This window comes from Typopeltis vanoorti, chromosome 8 (genome assembly GCF_054136105.1).
Source record: "Typopeltis vanoorti isolate ZY-2024b chromosome 8, IOZ_Tvanoo_1.0, whole genome shotgun sequence".
NCBI lineage: Eukaryota > Metazoa > Arthropoda > Arachnida > Uropygi > Thelyphonidae > Typopeltis > Typopeltis vanoorti.
Window position 1 is genome coordinate 143,153,719 of NC_143556.1, and position 27,812 is coordinate 143,181,530.

A 27,812-nucleotide genomic window follows, 5' to 3' on the forward strand; every position below is an offset into this window, starting at 1 on the left:
CAATGTTTCCTTCAGAGTTTGCCACTGAATCTCCAAGGTTTGATTCCTGTTCTCAAACTCTTTCATTTTCTTTTCAATAATATTTCTGTATTTTAGTCTACAGTTCACATCTGAGAGCTGCTCAACTTTTATTCGCTTTAAAACTTTCTTACATGTTATTCTTTTCAATATGAAATTCAATTTTATCCTGCTCAAGACTAAATAGTGATCACTTCCAATTTCAAATCCTCTGTACACTCTGGTGTCCTGCACCAGGGAGAAAACATCACTATCAACAATAACATAGTCAATGAGACTTTTCTTATTCCTAGCCTCTTCTCTCCATGTGAATTTGTGCACATTTTTATGTTGGAACATGGTGTTAGTAATAACCAGTCCATGTCCTGAGCAGAAATCCAACAGATATTTGCCATTATTATTAGCTTTGCTCTTTTCTCCAAATTTTCCCAAAATATTTTTGTATGTCTCACAATCATTTCCTACTCTACTATTTAGATCCCCAACAAGGACCAACTTTTCCTTTTTCATTGTGTCAGTTGCTTTTTCTAAAGCCTCAAAAAATTCCTCCACGTCTACCTTAGTAGAACCTTCTGTGGGACCATAGGCACAAATAAGTTTTTTTATGTTAGATGGAATAATGTCTTTTACTTAGAAGAGTTTTGCTGCGATAATCAGGAGTTTGGTATGTAGGTATGCTATATGTTTTGCCCATTTTAGATGGCAATCTATGTAGAGACCAAGGTATTTTGCATGTGTTACTGGTTTGATTTTGGGACATTGGCAGGTTTTTTTTGTTGTTAATGCAGCGGTATGTGTGACAGTGTATCGATAGTGGTGCGGGGAACATGATTCTTGGGTTGTGTATTATCAACATCTGTGTTTTGGTGCCGTTGTGATTTCATTAGGTCTTGTGCTTTGGAGAGAGCCATGTTGATGTTTGTGTGGATTGCTAGCAGTGCAGTGTCATCTGCATACTGAAATATTTGACTTCTTATGGCCATGTTATGAATATCGTTGATGTATATGTTGAACAGAGTGGGTGATAATATGGTGCCTTCAGGGACACCATGTTTTATTTGTATACCCCGGCTGTGACATGTACTTATTCTTATTACTTGTGTTCTGTTTGAGAGGTAGTTCCTGAACCTTAATGATTGAAGGACCATATAAGGTATCAAGCCTTTGTAGATTAGTGATAATATTCTGTTCTTAATGAATAACATGTGATATATGTTCCAAGGAGAAATATGGAATCTACAGAAAAGTTTCTTTTATTGGAAGTGTATTTGGAACTGCTCAATTAAATGTATTCCTATTGTCTGAGTGATTATTCCTCATGCCTATTTCAGAAAAATGAGGAAAAGATGCTTTAAGAAAACTTGCTTACTGAAAGAAGACATATACTAGTATATTTAAGGCCTTTTAACTTTGTATTTCAAGGCATTTGAAGATGAAGCAGAGTGAATAAATGAATGAACAAAAAACAATAAAATAAGTGCTACAAAGAAAGTTCTCATATGGCCAAGTGAAACTACAGAATTTTCAGCAGAATGCAAGTTCAATCTGTTTTGTAAAGTATTTGATGTTATATCCAAGAAATATATTTAACTGTGATTCAGAGAGTGAAAGATATATATTTTACTGTGCTCATAATGTGCAATTCTTAGAATGGCCATCTGATTATTCTTTGTATAATTAATTAGGCTTGGGGGAGACCACACTCCTACCAGGCACGTCCCCTGGGTGGCAGATGGGGGAAACCCAAATGGGTTTTCTCTGAATAAAGAGCCATGGACCAAAGGATGTAGCAGAGGCATGACAAGCTGGTCACATTATTATGCCAGTAACTTTCATGAGCTGGAGAAAGTCTGAAAACCAAGATAGTGCTACTGCGTATGGGACAGCCGATGCGCCTACTTGAAGAAATACATAGAGTAGGTGAGAAATCAGCAATGTGGTCAGCCAAGGACGTGAAGCACGTAGCCACCCTCAACATAAAATCATTATACTGACCTGGAAAATTGCAATTAGTCCAGGAAAATTTAAAAAGACTGAAATGGAGTATTTTAGGTTTATCAGAGACACATTAGTGAGGGGATAGATTCATGGAAGTATAGTCTTCAGGAAGAAAAGATAACACACACAGAGATGGAGTTGCATTATTAACTGAGAAGAAACTTACACACTAAGTAATTGAAATAAAACCAGTGTCTCCTAGAATAATCACAGCCAAACTTCAAGCAAAAGAAAAAGGCCAAACAATTAAAATAATCCAAATATATGCACTAGACAGTAATCATTCAGAGGAAGAAATAGAAAATTTCTATGAAGAACTACAACAGGAAATGGATAATTCCAAAAACAGAGAACTCATGATAGTGATGGGAGATTTTAATGCTAAAATAGGACAGTTCACAGCAGACAAAAAAGATGTGATGGGGAAATTTAGATATGGAGAGCTTAGCGACAGAGGAGAACAATTACTCCACTTCTGTAAAGCAAATGATCTAATGATTACAAACACAATGTTCTATGAACGTCCTAATAATAAATATGCATGGACATCCCCAGATGGTAATATAAAGAACTGCATAGACTATATCATAATAAACAAACAATGGAAAAGATCAGTAACTAATGTACGAACATCAAGAAGCTTTGATTTCGACACTGACCACGAAATATTACCTGCCAAAGTGAAGATAAAATTCAACAGGAAAAACAATATCAGAAAAGAAGAAAACATCAACCTATCAAAACTAAAAGATAGCTCAAGCAGAAGTCGATTTTTAGAACAGATGTGCTTGAAATTAAAACCCTCCATCTTCCAGAACAGCAGAAACTACTGGGAAGAAGGAAAAGAAAAACAGTGTTATCAATTGCAAAAGACACTCTAGGTACAAAACTCAAAATAAACAAACAGTGGATAACCCAAGACCGTAGCTACGATAGAAGAGAAAAGAGAGGCCAAGATACTTGTAAACCAACAAAACAATGAAGAGAATAGAGAAAAATACAGAGCACTAAAAATAAAGTTGATAACCTATGCAAAAAAGCCAAAGAAAAATGTTTAGAAGAAAAAACTAAGAAATGCCAAGAAGCATACCAACAAAACAACCTAAAAGTCTTCCATGATACTGTAAGAGAAATTACAAAGGAATTCTCAGCAAAAGCAGTAACAATGATGATAAACAAGATGGTTGAAACCGGGAATATCGAAGATATAAGAAAAATCTGGTCAAACCATTTTAAGACTATCTTCCACCAAGGAAACAAAACTACAATGCCAACAACAGAAGAAAACAACGACCACCCAAAAATTTTACAAGAAGAAATTAGATACCCAATAAAACAGATGAAAAACAATAAAGCACCAGGCACTGATACTATCCCTATTGAACTGTGGTCATATAAAGGCAGCACATCAATAGAATATTTAACAGCCCTATTCAATAAAATACAACAAACAAGAGAGATCCCAGATGACTGGAGAACTGGAAAGATCATCCCAATATACAAGAAAGGAGACAAAAGGGACTGCAGAAATTACAGACCAATCAATTTACTCTCCCACACCTATAAAATATTTGTAAGAATTATAAAAAAAGATTAAAAAACACCTATGAAGAAATGATAGGCATAGAACAAGCTGGTTTCCGAGGAAACTATTAAACAATAGACCAAATTTAATCTTTTTTTATAATTCTTACAAATATTTTATAGGTGACCCATAGAGATCCAAAAAGGAGTAATGCAAGAATGCCCATTATCCCCATGCCTATTCAACATATATCTAGACGAAGTTGTAAAGAAGGCAATAGACAATGAGCTTGGAATCAATGTCAATGGTTTAAACATAAATAATATCAAATATGCGGATGATCTTGTCCTTATTGCAAGAACCCCAAATGAACTACAAAGGTTGATAAACAAGTTTAACGAAACCTGTAAAACATATGACATGACAATAAATATACAAAAGACAAAAGTGATGAAAATAGGGAGGAATGGAACTACCATCTCAGCCACCCTAAATGGAGAACAAATAGAACAAGTAGACAACTTCATATATCTTGGATCAAAATTAACAGAAACAACATGTGAACTCAAAACAATCAAACACAGAATAGTGATAGAATGGACCACCATGGGAAAATTACAGAAAATTTGGAAAACAAACAAGATATCTAAGCAAGCCAAACTCAAATTATATGAAGCAATAATTATACCAACAGTCATCTATGGAGCAGAAGCGTGGACAATTAAGAAAAGAGAGGAGAAAAAACTGCTGGCATTTGAAATAAAATGCTTAAGAAAAATAAATAGAACAAGTTGGATAGAAAAGAAAACAAACAGCACAGTCAGACAAGAATTATTGTATAAAAAGACAATAACTGAAAAAATTAGAAAACAACAACTGAGATGGTTTGGCCACACTGTACGCATGGATGCAGACAGACTTCCTAACGTCTTAATCAATACTTTTCCAACTGAAAAAAGAAGACCCGGAAGACTAAGCATTACCTGGCTGAAATTAATAAAGAACATCTCGGGATGCAGAACATATAAGGAACTTTTTTGTACAGCAAGGAATAGAAAAGACTGGAAGATCCTGCTCAAGAAAAGACTCAACTTGTCTTAGACAGAAGAGAAGAAGAAGAGAATTAATTAGGAAGTTAGAAATTAATTTACCACTTTTAATTCTATAAAGAATATGAATTCAGATCTTTTTAGAGAGATAATTATTTAGCATAGAAAAGTTGTATGTATTGTATATATTTATATGTTTAAATAATATTAAATATACACAACATGTTGATCCTTGAAGTCAATTCAGCATCACAGATATGAATCTGAAACATTTTAACCTACTTAAAAAAAAAAAATATATATATATATATAGACACACAAACACACACATTTTATATATGCAAGGTGATTTTAAATTATTCTCAGGGTTTCCATGGTCTATAATTTTCAAAACGTAAACAACAAAATAAAACAGCTTACACAATATGAAAGTGTAACTCCAAAAGTTTATTACTTATAAATTCAATACTGCAGAGTAACCCTCCAAGTGTTCTCCATCATTTGTGGTGTGGCTGTTTCAATCGAAGCACAATTCTGGTCTTCTTCAGTTCATTGATGGAGGTCACAGGGGTCTGATAAACAATGTCCTTCAGGTATTCCTACAGGAAGAAATCAAGCAGCATAATATCGGATGAGTGCAGAGGCCATGGAATCAGTCCACTACACCCAATCCAGTGTCCAGGAAAATGCATGTCAAAAAATTTTGGACAATAAGAGCCTAATGTCGTGGTGCTCCATTTTGCTGGAGCACAACATTTGGCTGTTGATCTTCCAACTGGGATAACAGGTACATTTGTAGTGTGTCCAGATAGTTCACTGCTGTCACTGTTTATTCAGCAAAAAGAAAGGGTCCCTAAACTTCCAAACATGACAAAGCGCACCAAACATTTACCTTTGGACTGTCTCTTTTGAATACTTGAATGGTGTGAGGATTTTCTGATCCCCATATTGTGCAGATGTCCATTTATCCTCTCTAATACACAAAACATTGCTTAATCACTAAATATCCATCTTTGAAGATAATTTTCATCAGCTTCGACTTTTGACAAAATGTCTTGGGTAAACTGGAAACAGCAGAGTTTATTGTTTGGCTATAAAGCCTGCACAATCTGCAGTTTGTAGGTGGTTATGAACAACCTTCCAGACAGTCATTTGTGATATACCTAACTGTAAAGAAGCTCATCTAGTTGATTTTTGTGTATTTCGATAAAACGCTTCCTGGATTCGCCTCACATTTTTGGCTTAAAAAACATCTACCACACACACACACACACTCTCTCTCTCTCTCTCCACTGTCACTCTCATATCACAATCCATTTTCTCTTGGCAACAAATACATAGCGCACACACACACACACACACACACACACTACACTTCACAAATCTCCCCCATGGCAAACCCCCTGCACAACATCTTGCCCAGCATTGTTCTTATTCACATCAGTGCCATGAATAATGTAATTTATCTATCATATACAGTATAAATACAGTATATTTACATTATATAAAAAATAAGCACACTCAACCCATACATTCAACACTGCTATAGATCTGGTTTCATATCAGAAACAATGATGAGTAATTATTGTTAAACTTAGCTAATTAGCCACGAACGCTAACCAGCCTGCCACTACCAGATATGCTAACCACTCGGCCGAGTGGTTAGCGTATCTGCTCTCCAGCCACAAGGCTGCAGGTCTGAATCCTGCTGTGGGCATGGATGTTTGCGATTGTCTGTGGAAATACTAGTGGTGATGCGCGGCGGTAGATGGCGTTGGTGTAATGCAGTCAGTTGGTGGATTGTGTGGTGGAGACAGAGTTGTAGTTGAGTCTTTGGACTCCCTGGAGGTGTCAAATAATAATAGTGATAATATAGAATTGGGATCAGTGTAAAAAAAATTCCAAAATTAGTGTTCAGCAAATTCAAGGATAGTGTAATGGAAAATCAGATAATTACTAATATGATGAAATTAATACAGCTCACCTTCTTTGATATTTTCTTTTACAGTTGCATGGAAAGGTTCGTTCACAAATATTGGTGCTCCATCATTTTCTTTCTGAAAATTAAATGGTTATTATCAATAACTTCATTAAGTATGTGAGGAAAACTCAGGATTCTTACTCCAACATTATTCCCATCTTGATCCATAAGAAAAAAAATTATCTATGAGAAAAATAGAAAAGTAAAAAAAAAAAAAATGCAAATATCAACTAGGTTACCTCCAAGTATATATGCCACTGGGTACATTTCATAGCAGCAAATAAATGCATTAAAGATATAACAGCAAAACCAATGTATTCTACTGCTCCTAGCTATGCTTCAACTTTTTAGATTTAATAGCAACAAATATTAACCTCATATGATTGGAAGAGCTGCTTTGGATAAGCAATTATATACCTTCCTGGATGAGTCTTTAAACTCCTTGGAGATGAAGTGAGTTATAATAATAAGAATAATAACAAATGATGAAAATGTTGGGTCCAACAGGTCCAAGTTAGGACCAAAGGGAAGGCACAGACTCTATATCAAGTGTGCTTCAAGAGAGCCAATATGCTTTGGAAAGCATGGGGACAGGCATTATTTTGCAAGAGTCTAGGATTTTTTGTTTTGCAAACTTATTTTGCAAAAACGTGTTGTAGTCTTCTTAAAAAAAGAAGTCTACATCACACTTGGAAGGCTGCATTATTAATCAGAATCATGTGGCATGTTGAGTATGTGCATTAAATCACTACTCTATGAGGTGAAAATTTGCTGATATAAGATTCCATAAGGAAGGCAGGAATTACAGTCAGATGATTGTGCAACCATCACACTTTGCCACCCGTGTACCACATTTAAGAAATTATGCTACATTCAAATGTCTGCTTAACTAGCTAATGGGAATAGGGAATATGTCCTGATAGTCTAGGTTTCACTGAATCACAGAAGAGTTTGAGAAGTTCATAATCTCAGACGAAGGATGAAAGGGGACAGCAAAGGGCATTATATTTTGAATATTAGTGGCCAAGGACAAAAGAGTGAATAAAAGAATATGAGTGCTAATAATAATGGAACAGGAGTACCACTAAGCAAGAGAAAAATATACTAGAGAGAGAGAGAGAGAATAAATGAGTGTATGCAAAGTGAGTAGAATTAAAATTACACAAGTGAAAGTAATAATGTGAGGGATAGTCAGGAGACAAAGATAATGAATGATTTAAGAATGGTTGCACTACGGAATACAATTATTAAATGTGTGGTAAAAGAGAAAGTGCACAAGATTTATTTACAAGGAGGGGGGGGGGGAAGAAAGGAGGAGCAGAAGCTTTGGATGTGCTAAGTAAACAACTGAGAGGATTAGGGGATTATAGGATTATAATAAATAATAATTTGCCAGCCTGGTTGGCCGAGTGGTTAGCGTATCCGCTCTCCAGCCAAAAGGCTACAGGTTCGAATCCTGCCGAAGCATGGATGTTTGTGATTGTCTGTGAAAGCACTAGTGGTGGCAGTCGGCAGTAGATGGCGTTGGTGTTAGATGATGAAGGTTGGTGGAGTAGTGAGATGAAGAGTTGTAGAGTTGATGCTCTCCCTCGATGAGTCTTTGGACTCCCTGGAGGTGTGATATAATAATAATAATAGTAATAATAATAATTAGTAAGGTCTGTAGGGACATATTGGGTGAATTTATATTAGAAGATTGCTGAAATAGAGTGAAAGATAAAACGCTCCAGTGTTAGAAAAATATCCAGTGTTCTTCCCATGTATGATTGTGATGAGTTAGAGATGATAAACAATAATGATAAAAAGGATATTGCTAGAGGTTCTGTGAGGAGGGAATGCAGTTCTGAAAGGTAAAGAGAACTGTAAATATGTGATGGATTGCATCAGACAGGCTTGATAAAAATAAACTAGAGGATATTGCTGAATGAAAGTACTGAGAGTTATAGGTGAACTAGTGGTGAACAATACTGAAGAATTTTATGAATGACTGATGAGATCAGAAGGAATGATAGATGAAAATAAAAGAATAAGTGTGTAAGATACAGGAAAGAGGTAAGTCAAGGAGGACTGGGAGAAATGGTTAAGCATTACAGAGGCAGGAAGCAATAATGAATATTTTGAGAAAACATAGAATAAGTGATAATAAAGGGGGGAAAGGCCAGGTATTGAGAAGTCATTGACAAGAGTGACTTTGCCATTCCTAGGAAGGACTATTTGTACGCTCAAAAGTGAGTCAAGAAGTGTGTTTACAAATGCTATGATCCAAAATAAGAGGATGAAATTGATGCATTGAGTGATCTGAGTCCAAAAACTAGTTGAAGAGAGAAGAGAAAATGCAGGGTTGAATGAAGATGATATCTTGATGGGAACAGAAATGGAAAGATATTGTGTTATGTATAAAGATATGAAGAGCAAAGAGAATTGGTGTTGATGATATGAAGGAGCAGTATTGTGCTTGCACAATAGAGAGATTCAAGGGAGAAAAGAGGACAGTGGTTTTGACACAGACATGCCATAAAGTGGAAAATGTTACACATTTAGTGTGATATTGATGCAGACTTAGAAATGTCGATGATGACAAAAAAGTGTATGGCAAAGTGGCATAACAAACATGGCAATAATGAACATTGTAGGTATTCTAGTTTATGATAATACAGATTGGAATAATGAGATGGTATCTAGCAGGCAGGAAAACCAATTTCCTGAGTGTCTGATGAACACCTACTTGAGGCAAACAGCACACAGGAAATGACAATCTTTAATTTGATAGTTGCAGGATGTTATTGTGAAGGAGGTTTGAATCTGCCTCCAGTTGTCGAAAGTGACCAAGAAGTAATCACCTTGGATGGTCACCAATACAAAATAATAATGGTAATAATCAGTTACATGAAGAGAATAAACAACAAGCCAGGAGAGTGACTCAGTTAGTAAGGAAAACAGAAGAGCAGTATGAGCAGAAATTAGCAAATCAGATGAAGAAAAACCTAAAACGTTTTTTTAGATATGTGGCAAGTAGAAGGAAGAATGATCATGGCAAGATAATGTTAATGGATGAAAATGGTAGAATGGTAACTGCTGCAGAAGATATTACTGAGGTATTCAGTGATCAATTTATAAGGGTGTTTCATCATGATCAGGGTGGAACCATGAGGAACTTAAGTGTGAAGGAGTTAGGAGAGGATGGCTTAACTGTGATTGAGCAGGAGGTATTTGAGGAAATAAATAACCATGATGTCAATAAGGCAATAGGATTTGATGACATATCATCATGCATCTTAAGGAAATGTTACACGGACTTGGAAGTAGAATTGGCATGCCTGTTTAATAAGATTCTTGCAACAGCTCAGTAATTGTGATTAACATGGAAGTGCTCCTTAATGTTACAAAAATGGTAGCAGTGGCAGTAAAGAAATGTATGTCAGCAGCACGGAAGGTTTTTGAATGCAGAGATCAAGTTTTTACCTGGACTTTTTGCAATGGATAAGATGCGACAATTGTTTCATGTATGCAACCAAAATGTTAAAGATTTATGGAGCGTTAGATGGAATGAAAAATAAGGCTACATACTGTATTGGTGGAGTTGTACTTCAGGAAGTGGATGAGATTTGGGATCTTGGAATGATGGTGGACAGTGGACTGAAATTCCAAGGGCACATCACACGTGTTGCAAAGACTGCACATCATATTGCTGCTATGATAAAAAGTACATTGACATACAGGGATAAGGAGGTGGTGGTACATCTAAATAAAGCATTGGTCAGACCACATATAGACTACTGTGCTTAGATTTGGTCACCTAAGTTTCATTATGATGTGGAAATACTAGAGAGGGTCCAAAGACGAATAACCAAAGTGATATCAGGCCTCTGGAGTGTTGGTTATGAAGAAGATTGAAGACGATTTAAGAAAATGTAGATTACAGAGGTTAGTGATAGGAGGAAAAGAGAAGACATTATAGAGACTTTCAAGTTAGTTTCAAGGGATTCTATCAGATTAATACAGAAAAAATTATAAAAAGAGTAGATGTTAAGATGGGGAGAACGAGGGTCCATCCCTGGAAGTTGTAGAGGGATGTGGTGAGGAGTAGATTTTTTACATGGAGAGCAGTTCGTGAGTGGAATGCATTGCCAGAGTGTGTTGTGAGTGCAGGTAGTGTAAATAACTTCAAAGCTCATTGCGTTAGACATGTTACTGGTTGAGTGGGCCTCCCACGATGAGTCTGTTGACTCCATGGAGGTTACCAAATAATAATAATAATAAATAAGAAGGGGTGGGAAACAGGACATATTTGCATATATATCTTTTTAATTTATAAAAAAAAATTCATATACCTTGATATTAATTATTAACTTTGTCTCTGAAGATAAAGGGGGACTTCCTGCATCTATAGCTTCAATGATAATAGTGAATTTGCCTGACTGATGAGGAGTTCCAGCAAATTTCAAAGGTTGCTGAAGGGATACTTCTCCTGTGTCAGCACTAATTATAACACTGTTGGGATCTGGAAGATCGCTAGACTTTATCCTATATTTCACTTTTCCTCCTCCTTGAGTTAATCCATCTTCATCAGTGGCCTTGAGAGAAAAAAGTATAAAAAAGTACAAAGAAACTTATATTATGTGTCTTAAATAAAGTGACAATTTTAAATGCCACAACAAGTTCAAGTTATATCTCATGATAATTCTACATATTGCAAAATAACAGCTCAATTCTGTTACATGACACACTAAAAATTACATATAGACATATTCTTAATATTGAATTCAGGCAATTTGAAATTATGGAGTCACAAGATATACTGGAAAGGCAGTTTGACTAGCTACCAATCAATCAATCTAAATAGTGTACTTCAACTTAATTATATGTTTTAATCGTTTCTGTAGTTTGTATTTTAAGTTATCAAGTCTATTGCCACATTACTGATTAAATAGTTCTACCTCCAGGCATTCTGCAATTTCTTGATCCTACTCTTTTTCTTCTTCGAAATCCACTTAACCTGATATATTCACAATAGTCAAAATATAATATGCTTAAATATTGAATAGTGGGTTAGAGGCTATATGGTGAAAGGTTGGCGAATTTAGAACTTATATAAAATTGGTGATTTTTAGCTATTTTATTGTGCTTTTCTCCTTAGAATATCAGTGCCTTACACTACATTAGTGTAGATTATCATGTTTTTAGTATATTTAGTGTTTTAGAACATTTTTTGTTGAGATATTGCAATAATAAGTACAGTTTAAAATGGTGCCAAAATTGCACAAGAAACATAATTATTATTATTATTATTACCCAAGACCTCATGGAGTCAAAGACTCATCTGGGAGGTCCTTTTATCACACACACACACACACACACACACACACACACACACACACACACACACACACACACACACACACACACACACAGCTCATCATACCGTGCTTTGAACACATTCAAACTCCATGCAGACACCACACTCTCAGACAAGGCATTCCAATCATTCACAACCTACCTCTCACTCCCCTACTCACACCTTCTTTATACAGTTTCCAGGGATGACCTCTGGTTCTCCCCCCAATCTCCCACTGTTTTCTGTAGAACTTCTCCAACATTGATCCTATAACAACCCCTTACCAACTTGTAGGTCTCTATCATATCTCCCCTCTTCCTCCTCTCTACCAGACTCTGCAAATTACATCTTCTCAATCTTTCCTCATACTCAACATTCCAGAGGTCAGAAATTACCTTAGTCAGTCACCTTTTGACCCTTTCTAACATCTCCCATCCTTCTGAAAACCAACTGACCAAATCTGGGCACAATAGTCGATGTGTGGCCTTATCAAAGCCTTATACAACGGAACAAGAATTTTCCTACTCTACATGTCAGTGTCCTCCGCATCATTCCCAGAAGCCTTCGTGTTGTCTTCACAATTTTGGCTATGTGTCCCCTAAATTTCAGATCCTTATTCACTATCACTCCCAGATCTCTTATTTCTTCCACCTACAACAATGTATTCTCACCAAGCATAAATTCTGCATCTCATCTTTGTTTTCTAAATTTTAAAACCTTACATTTTGCAACATTGAACTCACATCCCCATTACAGTGCCTATTCACTCAATTTATTCAAGTCTTCCTGCAAGGTCACAACATCCTCACTACTCTTCATGGTTCATCCCAACTTTGCATCATCTGCAAACAACTGAATATCTCCATCTAAATCTTCACCTATATCATTAACATACAAGTTAAACAGGAATGGCCCTAAAACAGATCCCCGAGTCACTCCACTAGTGACTTTCTTTTTCCTCGTCATCGCTCCCCCATACACAACTTGTTGATACCTATCAGACAGCCAATCTCCAATCCAATGTTTTTAGTATATCTAATATCCAACCTCATCCGCTCCAGTGTGACTATCAATTTATCATGAGGTACTTTATCAAAAGCCTTTGCGAAATCCTAGTACAGTAGTATCTCGCTAATCCGAACCTCTTTAGTCCGAACCCTCCAGTAATCCGAACTGCGGTTTGAAAGGAAAAAAATGTTTTATTTATTACGTATTATTATTTTGTGTGCTATTATTTTTTATTTAATAATTATTATTTTAACTATTATTTTGAATTAATAATTATTATTTTAACTATTATTATTTATTTTATTATTATTACAGTACAGTATATTTTTTTTTTCATACTGTCGATTGTATGGTTACACTGTAGGCCTATTTTGATTTATTGTGTGTTCACGTTTGCTTTTTTATACTGTACAATACGTAGTGTATTGTCGGCATGAATCACCGCTATCGAGCGTCATGGAAAAACTGTGGCCTTCTAGAATTTACGAAGATAACTAGAGTGCTAGACAAAAAGCGGATATTCAAAACGGGCATAATTTGGTTAAAAATATAAATCCAGTTGTTGAAATATCACAAACAGATTGTACAGAATGGATTACAGGCAGAACTGAAAGTGAATTTGAAATCAAATCAGATGCTTAAATTATAAATATGATGCTACAGAATGAATTAGCAGACGATGATGACGACGATAAAACTCTAAGAAAAAAAGTGAACATGAAGAAGCAGTTGACAGTTCTAATATGAGTATAGAATGGGCTAAGCAGAATGATACGCTATTCCACAAAATTTTATTGCTAATGCAGCTCCGAGAAGAAGCATTCGAAAAAAGTTTAGTGTCCAAGAAGCAAAAGAAAATCAGTGACTTTTTTAAAAAGAAATAAAAAAAAAACTTTTTTGTGTTATTTTGTGAAACTTTTTTTTTTATGTGTTGTGCACAAAAAAGTGATATTTTTTACACAAATTAAGTTATGTACTGAACTATGCAATTTTATTAAATCATAATCCTCAACAATACAGGTAAATACAAACTAAATATTTTACTGAAATTAACTTGTGTACTGTATTATTTTTTTAACATTATTATTTAAGTGTTATATTACAGTACAGTAGTATTTTTTCTATCAGTTAATTCATTTATTTACAGAATTAAATTGATCTACCATTAAAATGCGATTATTTTTGTCTTAAATGCTAGTTATTGTTGCCTCTTGGGGGGGGGGGGGGGATCGCTAATCCGAACTTTTCACTGATCTGAACGAGCGTGGTTTTTATTAGTTCGGATTAGCGAGATACCACTGTACATCACTGTGTATCTTTCTCCTTTGTCCAAGGAAGCAGTCACTTTATTGTAATAAGTAAGTAGATTACTAAAACATGACCTCCCTTTAGCAAATCCATGCTGTCCATCAAAGATGATACCATTGATGTCAACCCAACTCTGGATCCTAGTTCTCACAAACTTCTCCAACAAAATAACCACAACACCTGACAAACAGATAGGCCTATAGTTTAATGCTTGAGTTCGATCACTTCCTTTACAAGTGGCACAATCTTGCCTTCCCTCCACTCCTTAGGGACTTGACCAAGTGCAAGACTCGTATTAAAAAAAATGTGTCAAGACAGGTGTCAACTCCCTGGCACATTCCTTCAGAATACATGCCGATATATTATGAAGTCCCACAGCCTTATTAACATCTAGTTTACTCAACTCCCCATGCATCTTTTGCTCACTTACAGTCAGTCTCTCCTCCCCATCATCGACTGCTCTCAATCTCTCCATGAAGTCACATTCACAAGATTGAAAGACCTGTATGAACTGCTCATTAAGTATCTCCACCACACATTCCGCAACAGTCATTTTTATACCATTTTCTCCAATCAATGTCATTCTTCTATAATCACTCTTTCTTTTGCTGGCTACATATCGAAAGAACTCCTTAGGATACTTTTTGGCTTCATTAGCTAACTGTTGTTCATACCTCTCTTTAGCTACCCTCACCAACCAAGTCACCCTCCTTGCCTAGTCTTTGTAGACCTCATGGAATTGGTTATTTCCACTTCACTTATGCTGAATCCACAATGCCCTCTTTCTCTGTATCACATGCTTAATCTCTTCATTCATCCATTGCACTCCTACCTTATTTAACCTTCTCACCCTTGGAATATTTTTAGACATTGCATATACCAGATAGTTTTTGAAAATCCCCCAAGCTGCATTGATCTCTTTTCCAGCTAACTCCTCATTCCATGTTACACCCACAAACTGTCTCATGAGCTCTTCATAATCACCCCCCCCCTTTGTAGTTCCACATATACCCTTTTCTCACAGAGGTCCTCTCACTGCTGGCAACCACCCAGGTAATCACCTCATGGTCACTCTCATCAATTGGTGGATGATTTGACACCTCATTTATAATTGCATCCTCTGATGAGATACTAAATACAAGATCCTCGATCCTCGCGTGCCTTCTGTTACATACTGTCTGAGGTAGTTATCCCTCAAAAACTCAAGAAACTCATTTTCTTTACTTCCAGTTGCTATCTCATCATTCCAGTCTATATTGCCATAATTAAAATCGCCCATAATGATCACCCTTTTCTTATTTGCTTGACTAGTTTGATTATACATTTCGTTATCACCACCATCCACATTACCTGATCTATAACAACATCCAACCAAGTATTTGATTCCATTCGCCTCTATCTCACACCATACTGCCTCAAAATCATTGGCACTATTTTCCTCTTGCATCTCTACTTTGTATGGACATAACTCTTTCTCTATCATCAATAGCACTCTCTCTCCCTTTTACCCTTTCTATCCTCATGAAACACATCATACCCTTCCATCTCTATTCCTGTCAGGATGCCGTCCTCTTCCAACCATGTCTCACTTATTCCAACATCCTACATCTTTGGGTGAACAGATGCAATTAATGCAACCATTTCATCTGCCTTGTTTCTTATACTTCTAGCATTTGTATACCAACACAACAGCTCATTTCTGGATTTACAGATAGTTCCACTGATACCACCCACTCAATGTGATCTCTCAATGCTCGACTGGGGCCAGTTCCCTTTCTGCTTATTCATTTTAAAACCCTTTTCAATTCCAACTGTTTCCTCTTGATCCCAGGTCATCCCATTCCTTTCGACACATGCTCTCACCTCCTCTCGGAGCATCCACCTTTCTAATTATGTATACCCCTGTAAACCCTGAGCCTCCCTGTTTTCCTGTTCCTCTTGCACACCCATTCTCTCATTTTCTATACTCATACCACTCACTTCCTCATTCACAACCACGTCTTCAATCTCTCCTATCTTAGTCTCTTACTCATACCACTCACTTCCTCATTCACAACCACGTCTTCAATCTCTCCTATCTTAGTCTCTTACTCTTCCAAATCACTTCCTGCTTGATCTGATTTATTCTCTCTCACTCTTCTACCTTCCGGCAGCAGTCTCTCCAAGTGACTCACACCTTAACCACTCAAATGCTAAGAAGAGCAGTGAAGTTGAAAACAAGAAAGCTTGCCCCACTAAGGAAGTTATCGAAAATGAACTGACCTCCAAAATAGTGAAGTTAAAGCAGGCTATAAGAGAGATGATGTGGGAATTACAGAAAGTCGAGTGGTGTTTAAATGAACATAGGGAGGCAAAGAAAATTAAGTAGCAGAATAAGAAACCACAAAGCACAGAATCAGGTAGGTCAGTAAGTAACATTTGTAAAAAGAAGGATGTTATTTGGTGGCGACTCTATCATAAAACATGCTGTTGATGAGCGGGTTATAACTTTGAGTTTTCCAGGAGTAAAATTTAGAAAATAACACATCCAACTGAAAAACAGAAAAGAAAGTAAACGAGATCATAACTGAAGTAGGTAATAACAGCATAACTAGTGATAATTTCCATATGAGAGAGGATATGAAAGGGTTGTTGGAAGAGGAGAGAGTTAAGAGTGAGAAAATGAAAACAATAAGTATATTACCTCAATAGGATAAAAATTAATTAAGAAGAGGGACTATGATCACAAATGTAGGCTGTGACTCAATGTGTAGGCTGTGTAGAAGAAATGGATGCGAGTTTTTGGATGTGTGGAGTAAGTTTGAAGGAAGATTAGATTTGCATGAGACAGACAGCCTACACCTGAATGTGTTTGGTATCAGGAGTCTAAAATTAGCAATACTAATAACTAGCATGAAACCTAACACAGAGAGTCAGGGAAACTAAATTATAATGGGAGGAATGGTGAGAATTTGAGTGTAAGAGTGACAATGTTATGTAACAGTGTTACCGATGAGAATGGGCTTTATCATGGAAATGTCAATGAGGAGAGAATGATTTCAATTTTGTGTTCATCTGGTTTGAGGCATCAAATGTGTGCAAAGATGTTTAGATGAAAAAGGCACGGTAGAATAATAGAGATCTGCAAGTTGTCCAAATCTGTCATGCAGACACCAGACAATAATATACAAAACAATATGCGTGCAGATTATATCTATATATGAATGCTATGAGAATCAGAAACAAATTGGTAGAGTTTGTTCCCTTAGTCAATATGTTGGGACCTCAGATTGTAGGCATTAGTGAGACCTAGTCATCAGAAACATACTAACAGTATGTCTTCCCAAAAATCCTGAGAAGGATAGACAGAATAGGAGAGGAGGGAGCATGCTACTAATGATATTGGATGACTAGACTCCAGTTAGTGTTGAAACCTATGATTGTAGTTCTAGTAACAGTATTTCATGTGGCAATGAATTTGAAGCCAGCTGGTATCAGGTGGGATCTAACAAGATCAATTACATAGTGGTGTGTTGTTAAAGCCATGGTGGATCAGTTGCTAGTGATGAAGAAATACATCACCAAATAGAGACAATGGCCACGAAAGAGTAATCATAATGGGAGACTTTAATTTGGTGTGGAAGACTTTAATTTAATGTGGAATAGCAGCAAGAATAGAGAATGGTGGTGCTGGTAGAATGGCCACAAACACACAGCAATTGTTATGTTTATACACAAATGTAAGGAGCATTCGAAACAAGAGAAGCTTAGTTTGTTGCATTGATTGAGACAGTTATGCCCAAAAATAATTGAAATAAGCGAAATTAGTTGTCTGAGGAGGATGTGATGTCAGGAATAGAACTAGAAGGATATATAATTTTCCGGAAGGATAGAAATGGGAAAAGAGGAGGGGCAGTGCTGTGGAAGTTGATATTACATGCATAGGTGTTGAATCTATGCATGTAACAGATTTGTTGACGTAAACAGGTTAGTATATCTAACAGGATGCTGTTATAGGCCAGGGAATGCAAAGAATACCGATTGTGAAATGTTCAGGCAAATTAGTTGGACATGTAAAAAGAAGGTGATCCTGATGGGAGACTTTAATTACAAGAATATAGACTGGAAGGAGGAGATAGTGTATGGGAACAAGGAGAGTGAATTTGTGAAATTTCTGAGAGATTAGTATATTAAGCAGCATGTGATTGAAGCAATTAAAGGCTTTAATGTTTTGGATTTGGTGATAAATTCACAAGGTGTAGTTGTCAATGAAGTGTTGACACTGCTGCCGGTTAGTGAGAGTGATCATGATGTACTTGTTTGGGAAGTGACGAAACAAGAAAAGGTCACCGCCAAAAATGGATACATGTGGAAGTATAAAGCAGGTGATTATAGGAAGCTATGTAGTCAGTTAGCATAAGTACGTTGGGGAGATGAACTGAGCAAAAAAAATGTTGACAATGCATGGAAACTCATAAGGCAGTATCTGACAAAAGCAACGTATGACTGCATACCAAGTGTTAAGCAAGTAAGTAGAGTAGGAGAGAAATGGATGAACAGTGAAATTAAGTAAGCTGTGCTGGAAAAGAAAATGTTATGGAGGAAGTACAAGGCAGTTGGTGATGATCGGACCAATGAAAAGTATAAAGTGCAGGCTAGAAAGTGACAAGCATGGTAAAGAAAGAAAAGATGCAATATGAGGGGAGATTGGCTGGTTAGGCCAAGATTAACTCAAGGGAATTTTTCCACTACATGGCAAGTAAGAGGAAGAATAATTATAGCAGATTAAATTAGTGGATAGTCATGGCAGCAGACTAATAGCTGCAAAGGATATATAGCGGAATTATTGAACCAGCACCTTATCAGCATATATCATAATGATGGAAATGATAAGGTGCAATATATAGAAGACAGAGGGAAGTATTAGGAGTATTGGAAGTGAAAGAAACAGAGGTGTATCAGATATTGGTTGGGTTAGATGTGAATAAGGCTGTGGGAATGGATATATATCACCATGTATTCTTAAGGAATGTGCACCACAGTTGGTTATGCCCTTGAACTGGTTATTTAATGAAAGCCTTGCAGTGGGTAGGGTTCCTAAGAAGTGGAAAGAAGGCAAAATATTACCACTCCACAAGCATGGTTCTAAGACAGAAGTCTAAAACTATAGGCCAGTCTGTATAACTGTGGTTGTGATCAAGGTGTTGGCAAGATTTGTAAGGAATAGAATACAAGATTGGGTTAATGGACATAGTATTCTTTATAATGGTCAGCATGAATTTGTAAAGGTAGGTCCTGTTTTAGTAATTTACTTGCATTTTATGATAAGGTGACAAGTGTGTGAGACAAGGGAAAATCATATATAGTGATATTCTTACACTTTGCAAAAGCATTTGATAGATTAAAGCATGATAAGATGGTGTTCAAGCTGCAGAGGATGGGAATAGATAGTAAGTGTTAGATGGATCAGAGATTGGCTCTCTGAAACGATACCTGCTGGTATTGTTTCAGAGTATTGTGTATAATGGAGCCATGTCTCAAAAAAAAGGGTAACCAGTGGCATGCCCCAGGGCTCTGTTCTTGGGCCCTGCTCTTTAACTTGTTTGTAAACAACATGTCATGTGGACTGACTGGGGGATCTTCAGTTATTTGCTGATGATGCCAAGTTCAGAAGAATTATAAGTAGCACTGCTGATGCTGAATCACTTCAGAAAGATTCAAATAGACTTTTTACTTGGACAAAAAAATGGGGGTTGTAGTTGTAATATCAATAAGTGCAAGGTATTGCATTTTGGAGTGCAGAAATAAAAAGCAGTGTACTATATCGATGGTGCCATACTGCAAGAAGTGGATGAGATTAGAGATTTGAGAGTGATGGTAGACAGTAGAATGAAGTTTAGAGGACATATTGCTAGTATTATAAAGGTTGCACATTGTAGTGCTGCTATAATAAGAAATACTCTAACATGCAAGGGTAAGGAAGTGGTTGTGCCACTATATAAGGCACTGGTCAGACCACATTTGAACTAATGTGCTCAGATCTGATCAGCTGGTTTTCAATGTGATGTGGAGACATTGGAGAGGGTTCAGAGATGAGTGACTAAGAAAATATCATGAGTTTGGAATGCTGGCTATGGAGAGGTTGAAGAGATGTGGATTGCACAGTTTGGTGGATAGGAGGATGAAGGTGATATGATGGAGATGTTTAAGTTAGTGAGAGGATTTTATCAGATTAATCCAGAGGGGGTTATGAAAAGAGTAGAAGGTGAGAGGGGAAGAACCAGAGGTCATTCCTGGAAGTTATGTAAAAATGTGGTGAAGAAGGGTGTGGGGAGTAGAATTTTTGCATAGAGAATTGTCAGTGAATGAAATGCATTACCAGAATGTGTTGTTAATGCAAGGGGTGTTAAGAACTTTAAGATTCTATATGATAAATGTTGTCACTTGAATGAACCTCCCACGAAGAAACTGTTGACTCCATGGAGGGTGTAATAATAATAATAATATTGAGAGATGAATGTCAAGTAAAGCATTGGAACTAGATGGAATTTCATTACTTGTTTTAAGGGGAATGTGCTAAGGAACTTATAATGAAAACTACTTCGCTGTTTTATGGAAGTCTTCCAATGGGACAAGTTCCTGAAGCGGAAGAGGATAAGAGTAGCCAGAGAATGGAGATATCAAACCAGAGAGCAGTTTATTTTTCTTCTATGGGTGTTAAAATTTTTGAAAAATTGCAAATGACTCATATACACAGAACTGGTCAGATGAGGACAAAATTATTTATGCAGGCTAACATGGATTTGTTAAGAGGCACTCTTGTTTCAGTAACCTAGTTGCCTTTTATGATCAAGTAACAATCAATCATCTTAAATACTACGAGCAAGTTAGTATTTAGGTGGCAGCATATGTGTTTAGATATCAGGTTACTTGATATCCTGATACTCAATAATAAATTTAGTTTAATCCTTTATCCAAGTATAAACAAACAAACTTTGCAGCTGAAGTATCATCAGGAGTGAGGCAAGCAACTCATAATAAAGGTGGACCAAGCTCTCATCATTCCTTGTCTCAGTATCTCCCATAATGTAAAGCACATCTCGTTGTGGACATGTATAATGCTATGCATTAAGGGAACGGACAGTACCCAGACTGGTTTCGACCTTTATTCAATGTTCAAGTACAAGTCAAACTCCAAAAACTCAGCATTGTACCCCTCAATAACTGGCTTACCCTGCCACTGAGAAGAACTATCAGAACTGGTTAGCTCTACACTGTGGCAGGCTCACCTCACCACTGAGCAGAGCCACTCATTTGTTCATATCTCATCCGAAAGATAACAGCAACACTTGTGCTTCAGTTAACTTCATGGGCTACAGCATTACCATTCATTACCCCTCCCACACACACACACACACACACACACATCGAGGACCTGGGTGACAGCAACAGCCAAGCCTCAGTTAAAACTTCATGGGCTATAGCACTGCCATTCATCACCCAAGCTTCCAATCGGTTTCGACATTTATTGAGGTCATGTCAGTGGGAGCCAGATTCAGAAGTGGTGATACTAAGGCAGAAGCAATGTAGAAGTCATATTTACTATATGAGTTGCCAAAAGGTGTACCACCTCATTATTAAATTACTCTGGATTAAGAGAAAGATGTCGGAAGTTTTTTCCACTTGGTTAGACTATAATAAATTTAGTTTAATCCTTTATCCAAGTGTAAGCAAACAAAGTTTGCACCTGAAGTATCTTCAAGTCTGAGGCAACTTGTGACAAAGGTGGACCAAACTCTCATCACTCCATGTCTCAGTATCTCCCATAATGTAAAGCACATCTCCTTGTGGACATGTATAATGTTATGCATTAAGGAAAGGGCCACTACCCAGACTGGTTTCGACCTTTATCGAATGTTTAAGTACAGGTCAAACTCCAAAAACTCAGTGTTATTCCCCTCATTAATAGGCTCATCCTGCAACTGAGAAGAACTCTCAGCGTTGGCTCTACCGAGTGGCAAGCTCACTCCACCACTGAGCAGAGCCCTATGAGGGGTAACAGCAACAGCTATGCCTCAGTTAACTTCATGGGCTACAGTATTACCACCCTTTCCCCAAGGACCTGGGTGACAGCATCAGCTGAGCCTCAGTTAAAATTTCATGGGCTACAGCATTGCCATTCATCACCCAAGCTTCCAACTGATTTTGACCTTTATTGAGGTCTTGTTAGTGAGAGCCAAACCCAGAAGTGGTGATACTAAGGCAGAAGCAATGGAGAAGTCATATTTACCTATACGAGTTGCCAAAAGGTTTACCACCTTATTATTAAATTACTCTGGATTTAGAGAAAGATGTTGGAAGTATTTTCCACTTCTTTAGCCTATAATAAATTTACTTCAATCCTTTATCCAAGTGTAAGCAAACAAAGTTTGTGCCTGAAGTATCTTCAGGACTGAGGCAACTCGTGGTAAAGGTGGACCAAGTTCTCATCACTCCTTGTCTCAGTATCTCCCATAATGCAAAGCACATCTCCTTGCGGACATGTATAATGCTATGCATTAAGGGAGGGGCCACTACCAAGATCGGTTTCGACCTTTATTGAATGTTCAAGTACAGGTTAAATTCCAAAAAGCAGCATTGTTCCCCTCAGTAACTGACTCACCCTGCAACTGAGAAGAACTCTTAGCGTTGGCAGGCAAGCTCACCCAACCACCAAGCAGAGCCGCTCATATGTCATCTTAGGGGTAACAGCAACGGCTGTCCTCAGTTAACTTGATGGGCTACTGCGATGCCATTCATTACCCCCCCCCCAAGGACCTGGGTGACAGCAACAGCCGAGCCTCAGTTAAAACTTCATGGGCTACAGCATTGCCATTCATCACCCAAGCTTCCAACTGATTTCGACCTTTATTGAATGTTCAAGTACAGGTCAAACTCCAAAAACTCGGTGTTGTTCCCCTCAGTAACAGGTTCACCCTGCCACTGAGAAGAACTCTCAGAACCAGTTGGCTCTACTCTGTGGCAGGGTCACCGCACCACCGAGCAGAGCCGCTCATTTGCTCATATTTGAGGGGTAACAGCAACAGCCGTGCCTCAGTTAATTTCATGGGCTACAGCATTGCCATTCATTACCCAAGCTTCCAACCGGTTTCGACCTTTATTGAGGTCTTATCAGTGGGAGCCAGACCCAGAAGTGGTGATACTAAGGCAGAAGCAATGGAGAAGTCATATTTACCTATATGAGTTGCCAAAAGGTGTACCACCTTATTATTAAATTACTCTGGATTTAGAGAAAGATGTTGGAAGTTTTTTCCCGCTTGGTTAGACTATAATAAATTTAGTTTAATCCTTTATCCAAGTGTAAGCAAACAAAGTTTGTGCCTGAAGTATCTTCAGGACTGACTCAATTCGTGGTAAATGTGGACCAAGCTCTCATCACTCCAACATCTTTCTCTAAATCCAGAGTAACTTAATAATAAGGTTGTACACCTTTTGGCAACTCATATAGGTAAATATGACTTCTCCATTGCTTCTGCCTTAGTATCACCACTTCTTGGTCTGGCTCCCACTGACGAGACCTCAATAAAGGTCGAAATCTGGGTAGTGGCGCTTCTATTAATGCACAGCATTATACATCTCTGCAAGGAGATGTGCTTTGCATTATGGGAGATACTGGGACAAGGAGTGATGAGAGCTTGGTCCACCTTTACCACGAGTTGCCTCAGTCCTGAAGATACTTCAGGTGCAAACTTTGTTTGCTTACTCTTGGATAAAGGATTAAACTAAATTTATTATAGTCTAACCAAGTAGAAAATAAAAATTACCTTGAAACCATCGACAACCACCACTAGTATTTTCACAAACAATAACAAACAACCATGCCCACGGTGGGATTCGAACCCGCAGCCTTTTTGCTGGAGAGCGGATAAGCTAACCACTCGACCAACCAGGCTAGCATATAGAAAATAGTATCAGAGAATTATAAATGGAATTCTACATGTTCAGAAAGGGACCATTACTTTATAATATTTTTGTGAATGATACTGTCAATGGATTACAGGAAGATATACAGTTGTTTGCAGATGATGTGAAGCTTGGGAGGTTTATTAGTAATAGTGAAGTGGACATAATGCAAATGTTATATAGACAACCCAGAGAATTACTGCAATAGTACAGAAGACATTAACTAGCAGTAATAAAAGGATAATAGTTCCACTGTATAAAGTTCTGATCAAACATCTGGATTATTGTACTTTGATTTGGTCTACTTTGGAGAGGAAATAGAGGTGAATAACCAAAATCATATCAAATACTAACCAATGCTGGTTAGAGGGATAGACTGAGAAAATGTAAATTACAGCATCTGATGGACAGACGGCATGTATGGGGGATAACTGACACATTTAAGTTGATGAAAAGTATTTACAGGACAATAGTTTTCATATGAAAGGAATGAAGACAAGAGGGACATCCCCTGAAAGTTGCAGAAGGAAATCATAAGTAAGAGGATAAGAAGTAACTTTTTTTTTTTTTTTTTTGCATTGAAAGTGACAGAAGCATGGGATGCCTTGCCTGAAAGTGTGGTGAACATAAAAAATGTGCAGGAGATCAAGGAGAACAAGTCATGGTTTAAAGCAGACCTCTTGTAATAATAACAACTATATTTTACCCTACACAATACTATTTATTCCTAATGCTTTATTACAACCTGCCATATTATTAATATATAGGTATCACAAAGAAAAAAGAAGACTAACTGCAGGAGATACATTATTCACACAATACTCATCATACCTATCCTTAAATGCATTCACTAACGAAGCACTCACAACCACCCCTGGCAATCCATTCCAGCCAATTCAAGAAGAAAATCTGCTCCTAACACTCTTGCTTATGTACACTTACACAATTTCCATGGATGACTCATTCTCTCAGTTCCTGCCTTGGACTTAAAGTGTTCAGTGCCAATCCTAGAAATCTCCTTTAACAATTTATATGCTTCTATCATATCTCCTCTTTTTCTCCTGTCAGCTAGTTTTTGAAGCCCACAGACCTTCAGTCTATTCACATAGGGAGCATTCTATAGACCCGTAACAATATTTGTTAACTGCTTCTAGATCCTCTCCACCACTTCATCCCCAAAGACTCCAGGTGACCAGATCTGTACAGAGTAGCCCAGATGCATCCTTAATAAGCCTTATAGAGGGGAATAGTAACTACTCTATCCTTGCCTGTTAGTGTTATTCGACAACCACATAATCTGATGTGATATTCTGGCTACCTCTGCAATATGTCCTCTAAATTTGAAAATCCTGTCTACAATCATTCCCAAGTCCTTGGCCTTATCAGTTGCATGCAGTTCAGTTCTATCAATATAGTACACAGCTTGTGATGTTTACTTCCCAAAGTGCATCCATCACCTTACACTTGGCAAAATTAAATTGGCAGCCATTTACCTTTGCCCTTATTTCTAGTCAATTCAAGTCTTACTGCAGGATCCTTGTATTACTTTCAACATCACTCTGCACAGTTTAGAATCATTAGCAAACAACTAAAATATTTTTACTCAAGTCATTTCCTATGTCAGTGATGTACAAATTAAACAACAGAGGACCAATTACTGAGCTCTGTGGTACATCACTGTCATCTGCCTTCTACTCAACTGAACTCCTCCATAAACAACTCTTGGCTATTTATCTGCTCATCAGCCACTCTTTAATCCAAATCTTCAGATTGATATCGATCCTCATTTGTTCCATTTTTATGCAACAGAGTTCTATGTGGAATTCTGTCACATGCCTTTGCAAAGTCTAGCAATATCACTGAATAGCCATTTTCCTTATCCAACTCCACTTTCTCTTTATTATAAAAAGTGAACAAATTACTAACTCAAGACCTACCGTTCACAAAATCATGTTGTCCCTTATAAAATAACTTGTTCCTATCCACCCATTCCAGAATTCTGTTTTTCACCAATTTCTTCAATACCTTAACCTCCACTCCTGAGATGCTAATAGGCTTCTAATTTGCTACTTGGGTCTTGGCACCTGCATTATGCAGTTGGACTATTTTCTCTTCTTTCCGCTCCATTTTCACATTTCCAGTTCTGATGCTTAAACAGTTTGGTCCAAGATGCTGATAATTCTCTTGCATTCTCAAAATACATCGGGTCAATATACTATTTAATCCCATGGCTGTGTTCCCATTGAGATTCTGCAATATTTACGCATGTCCATTTCTTAAACTGCATTCTCCTATCAGTCAATGTCACATCTAGCATTACAACATCGCTATCTCAATGGTACAAAATGCAAAATGCTCACTTAGTACTTCCACTATTTTGTTTGCTTTTTCTACTTCCCCACCATTAACACTTTTTAAAGACAATTATAAACAGTCATTCCTCCTTTTACTTGCCACATATCAAAAGAACTCTTTAGGATTTCTTTTGGTTTCATCAGGTTTTTTTTTTTTTTTTATAATAATAATAATTACCTTGGCTCTTCCTTACCATACAGGTCACCCTTCTTGCATTTGCCTTGTACTGCTCATGGCCATGCTGGTCACCTTTTTCTTTATAATCCCTCCACAATCTTTTCATCATCTGCAAGCTGTATGTCACTTGCTTAAGGACTCTATTCATCCATATAACTTCTACCTGGTTTAGCCTTCTCACTCTGGGTATACATTCTGATACTGTTTTCTTCAAACACCTCTTGACACCACACCACCCATACACCACCAACATCTATCATACTGTGACAACATATTCACTACTTTTGCTTTCACACTCTTCTTTTTTGTATGCACCAGTAACTCTTAATATCCTCTTGCTAACCACACTTGCCACCTGTTAAATCATTTGTACTAGTCAAAACAAACATCTCTTTCACCTTCACTTTCTGCATCCTTACAGCATCACTAACATCATTAATCTTGGCACCAAGAAAACATGCTTTCATCACACTCTTCTCCAGCATGCCTCTTATTAATCAGTCACCATACAAAATCTGATACTTATTCTAATAAGTATCAGATAATTTGAATGTATTTAAGACAAAGCATGATGAGCTGTGTGTATGACTAAGGGACCTCCTAATGAGTTTGTGACTCCATTGGGTCTTGGGATAATAATGATAATATAATAAATAAATAAATAAGATTGACACTAATGCTTTTGCTCATATATGTTCAATAATTTTCTTTTGTCATATGGATATTGGGGAAGATTAGAGTGGGGACATTCAGCTGTTTGCAGATGATGCAAGGTTGAGCCAAACTACAAGGAGTAGAGCAGAAGTTCTGGCCTTACAAGAACTAGAACAGATTGAGTGAATGGGCATGAGAGAGGGAATACCAGTTCAATGTTGCAAAATGCAAGGCTTAAAAATGGGAAACAAAGATGAGATGTAGAATTTGCATGTGGTGGGGGATATATTGTTGAAGGTGGAGGGAATAAGAGATTGTGGGGTGATGGTGGATACAAATCTAAAATTTAGAGGACAACACAATGAATTCTGGGAATGATGCAGGACACTGACTTATAAATGTAAAGAGATTCTTGTTCCATTGTATAAGGCATTGATTAGGCACATATGCACTATTGGGCAC

At 37.2% G+C, this 27,812-nt stretch overlaps 1 protein-coding gene across 1 annotated transcript in view; it reads right to left on the reverse strand.

Moving 5' to 3' along the window:
- Cad74A (cadherin 74A) overlaps nt 1–27,812 on the reverse strand; it is an 850,889-nt gene that overhangs the window by 638,833 nt on the left and 184,244 nt on the right. Inside the window, exons 15-16 of the mRNA XM_090396473.1 lie at nt 10,903–11,145; nt 6,575–6,647 (exon numbers count right to left, since the gene is read on the reverse strand). Of these exons, the coding sequence (XP_090252599.1) occupies nt 6,575–6,647; nt 10,903–11,145 (316 nt within the window). The remainder of the gene's footprint in view (nt 1–6,574; nt 6,648–10,902; nt 11,146–27,812) is intronic.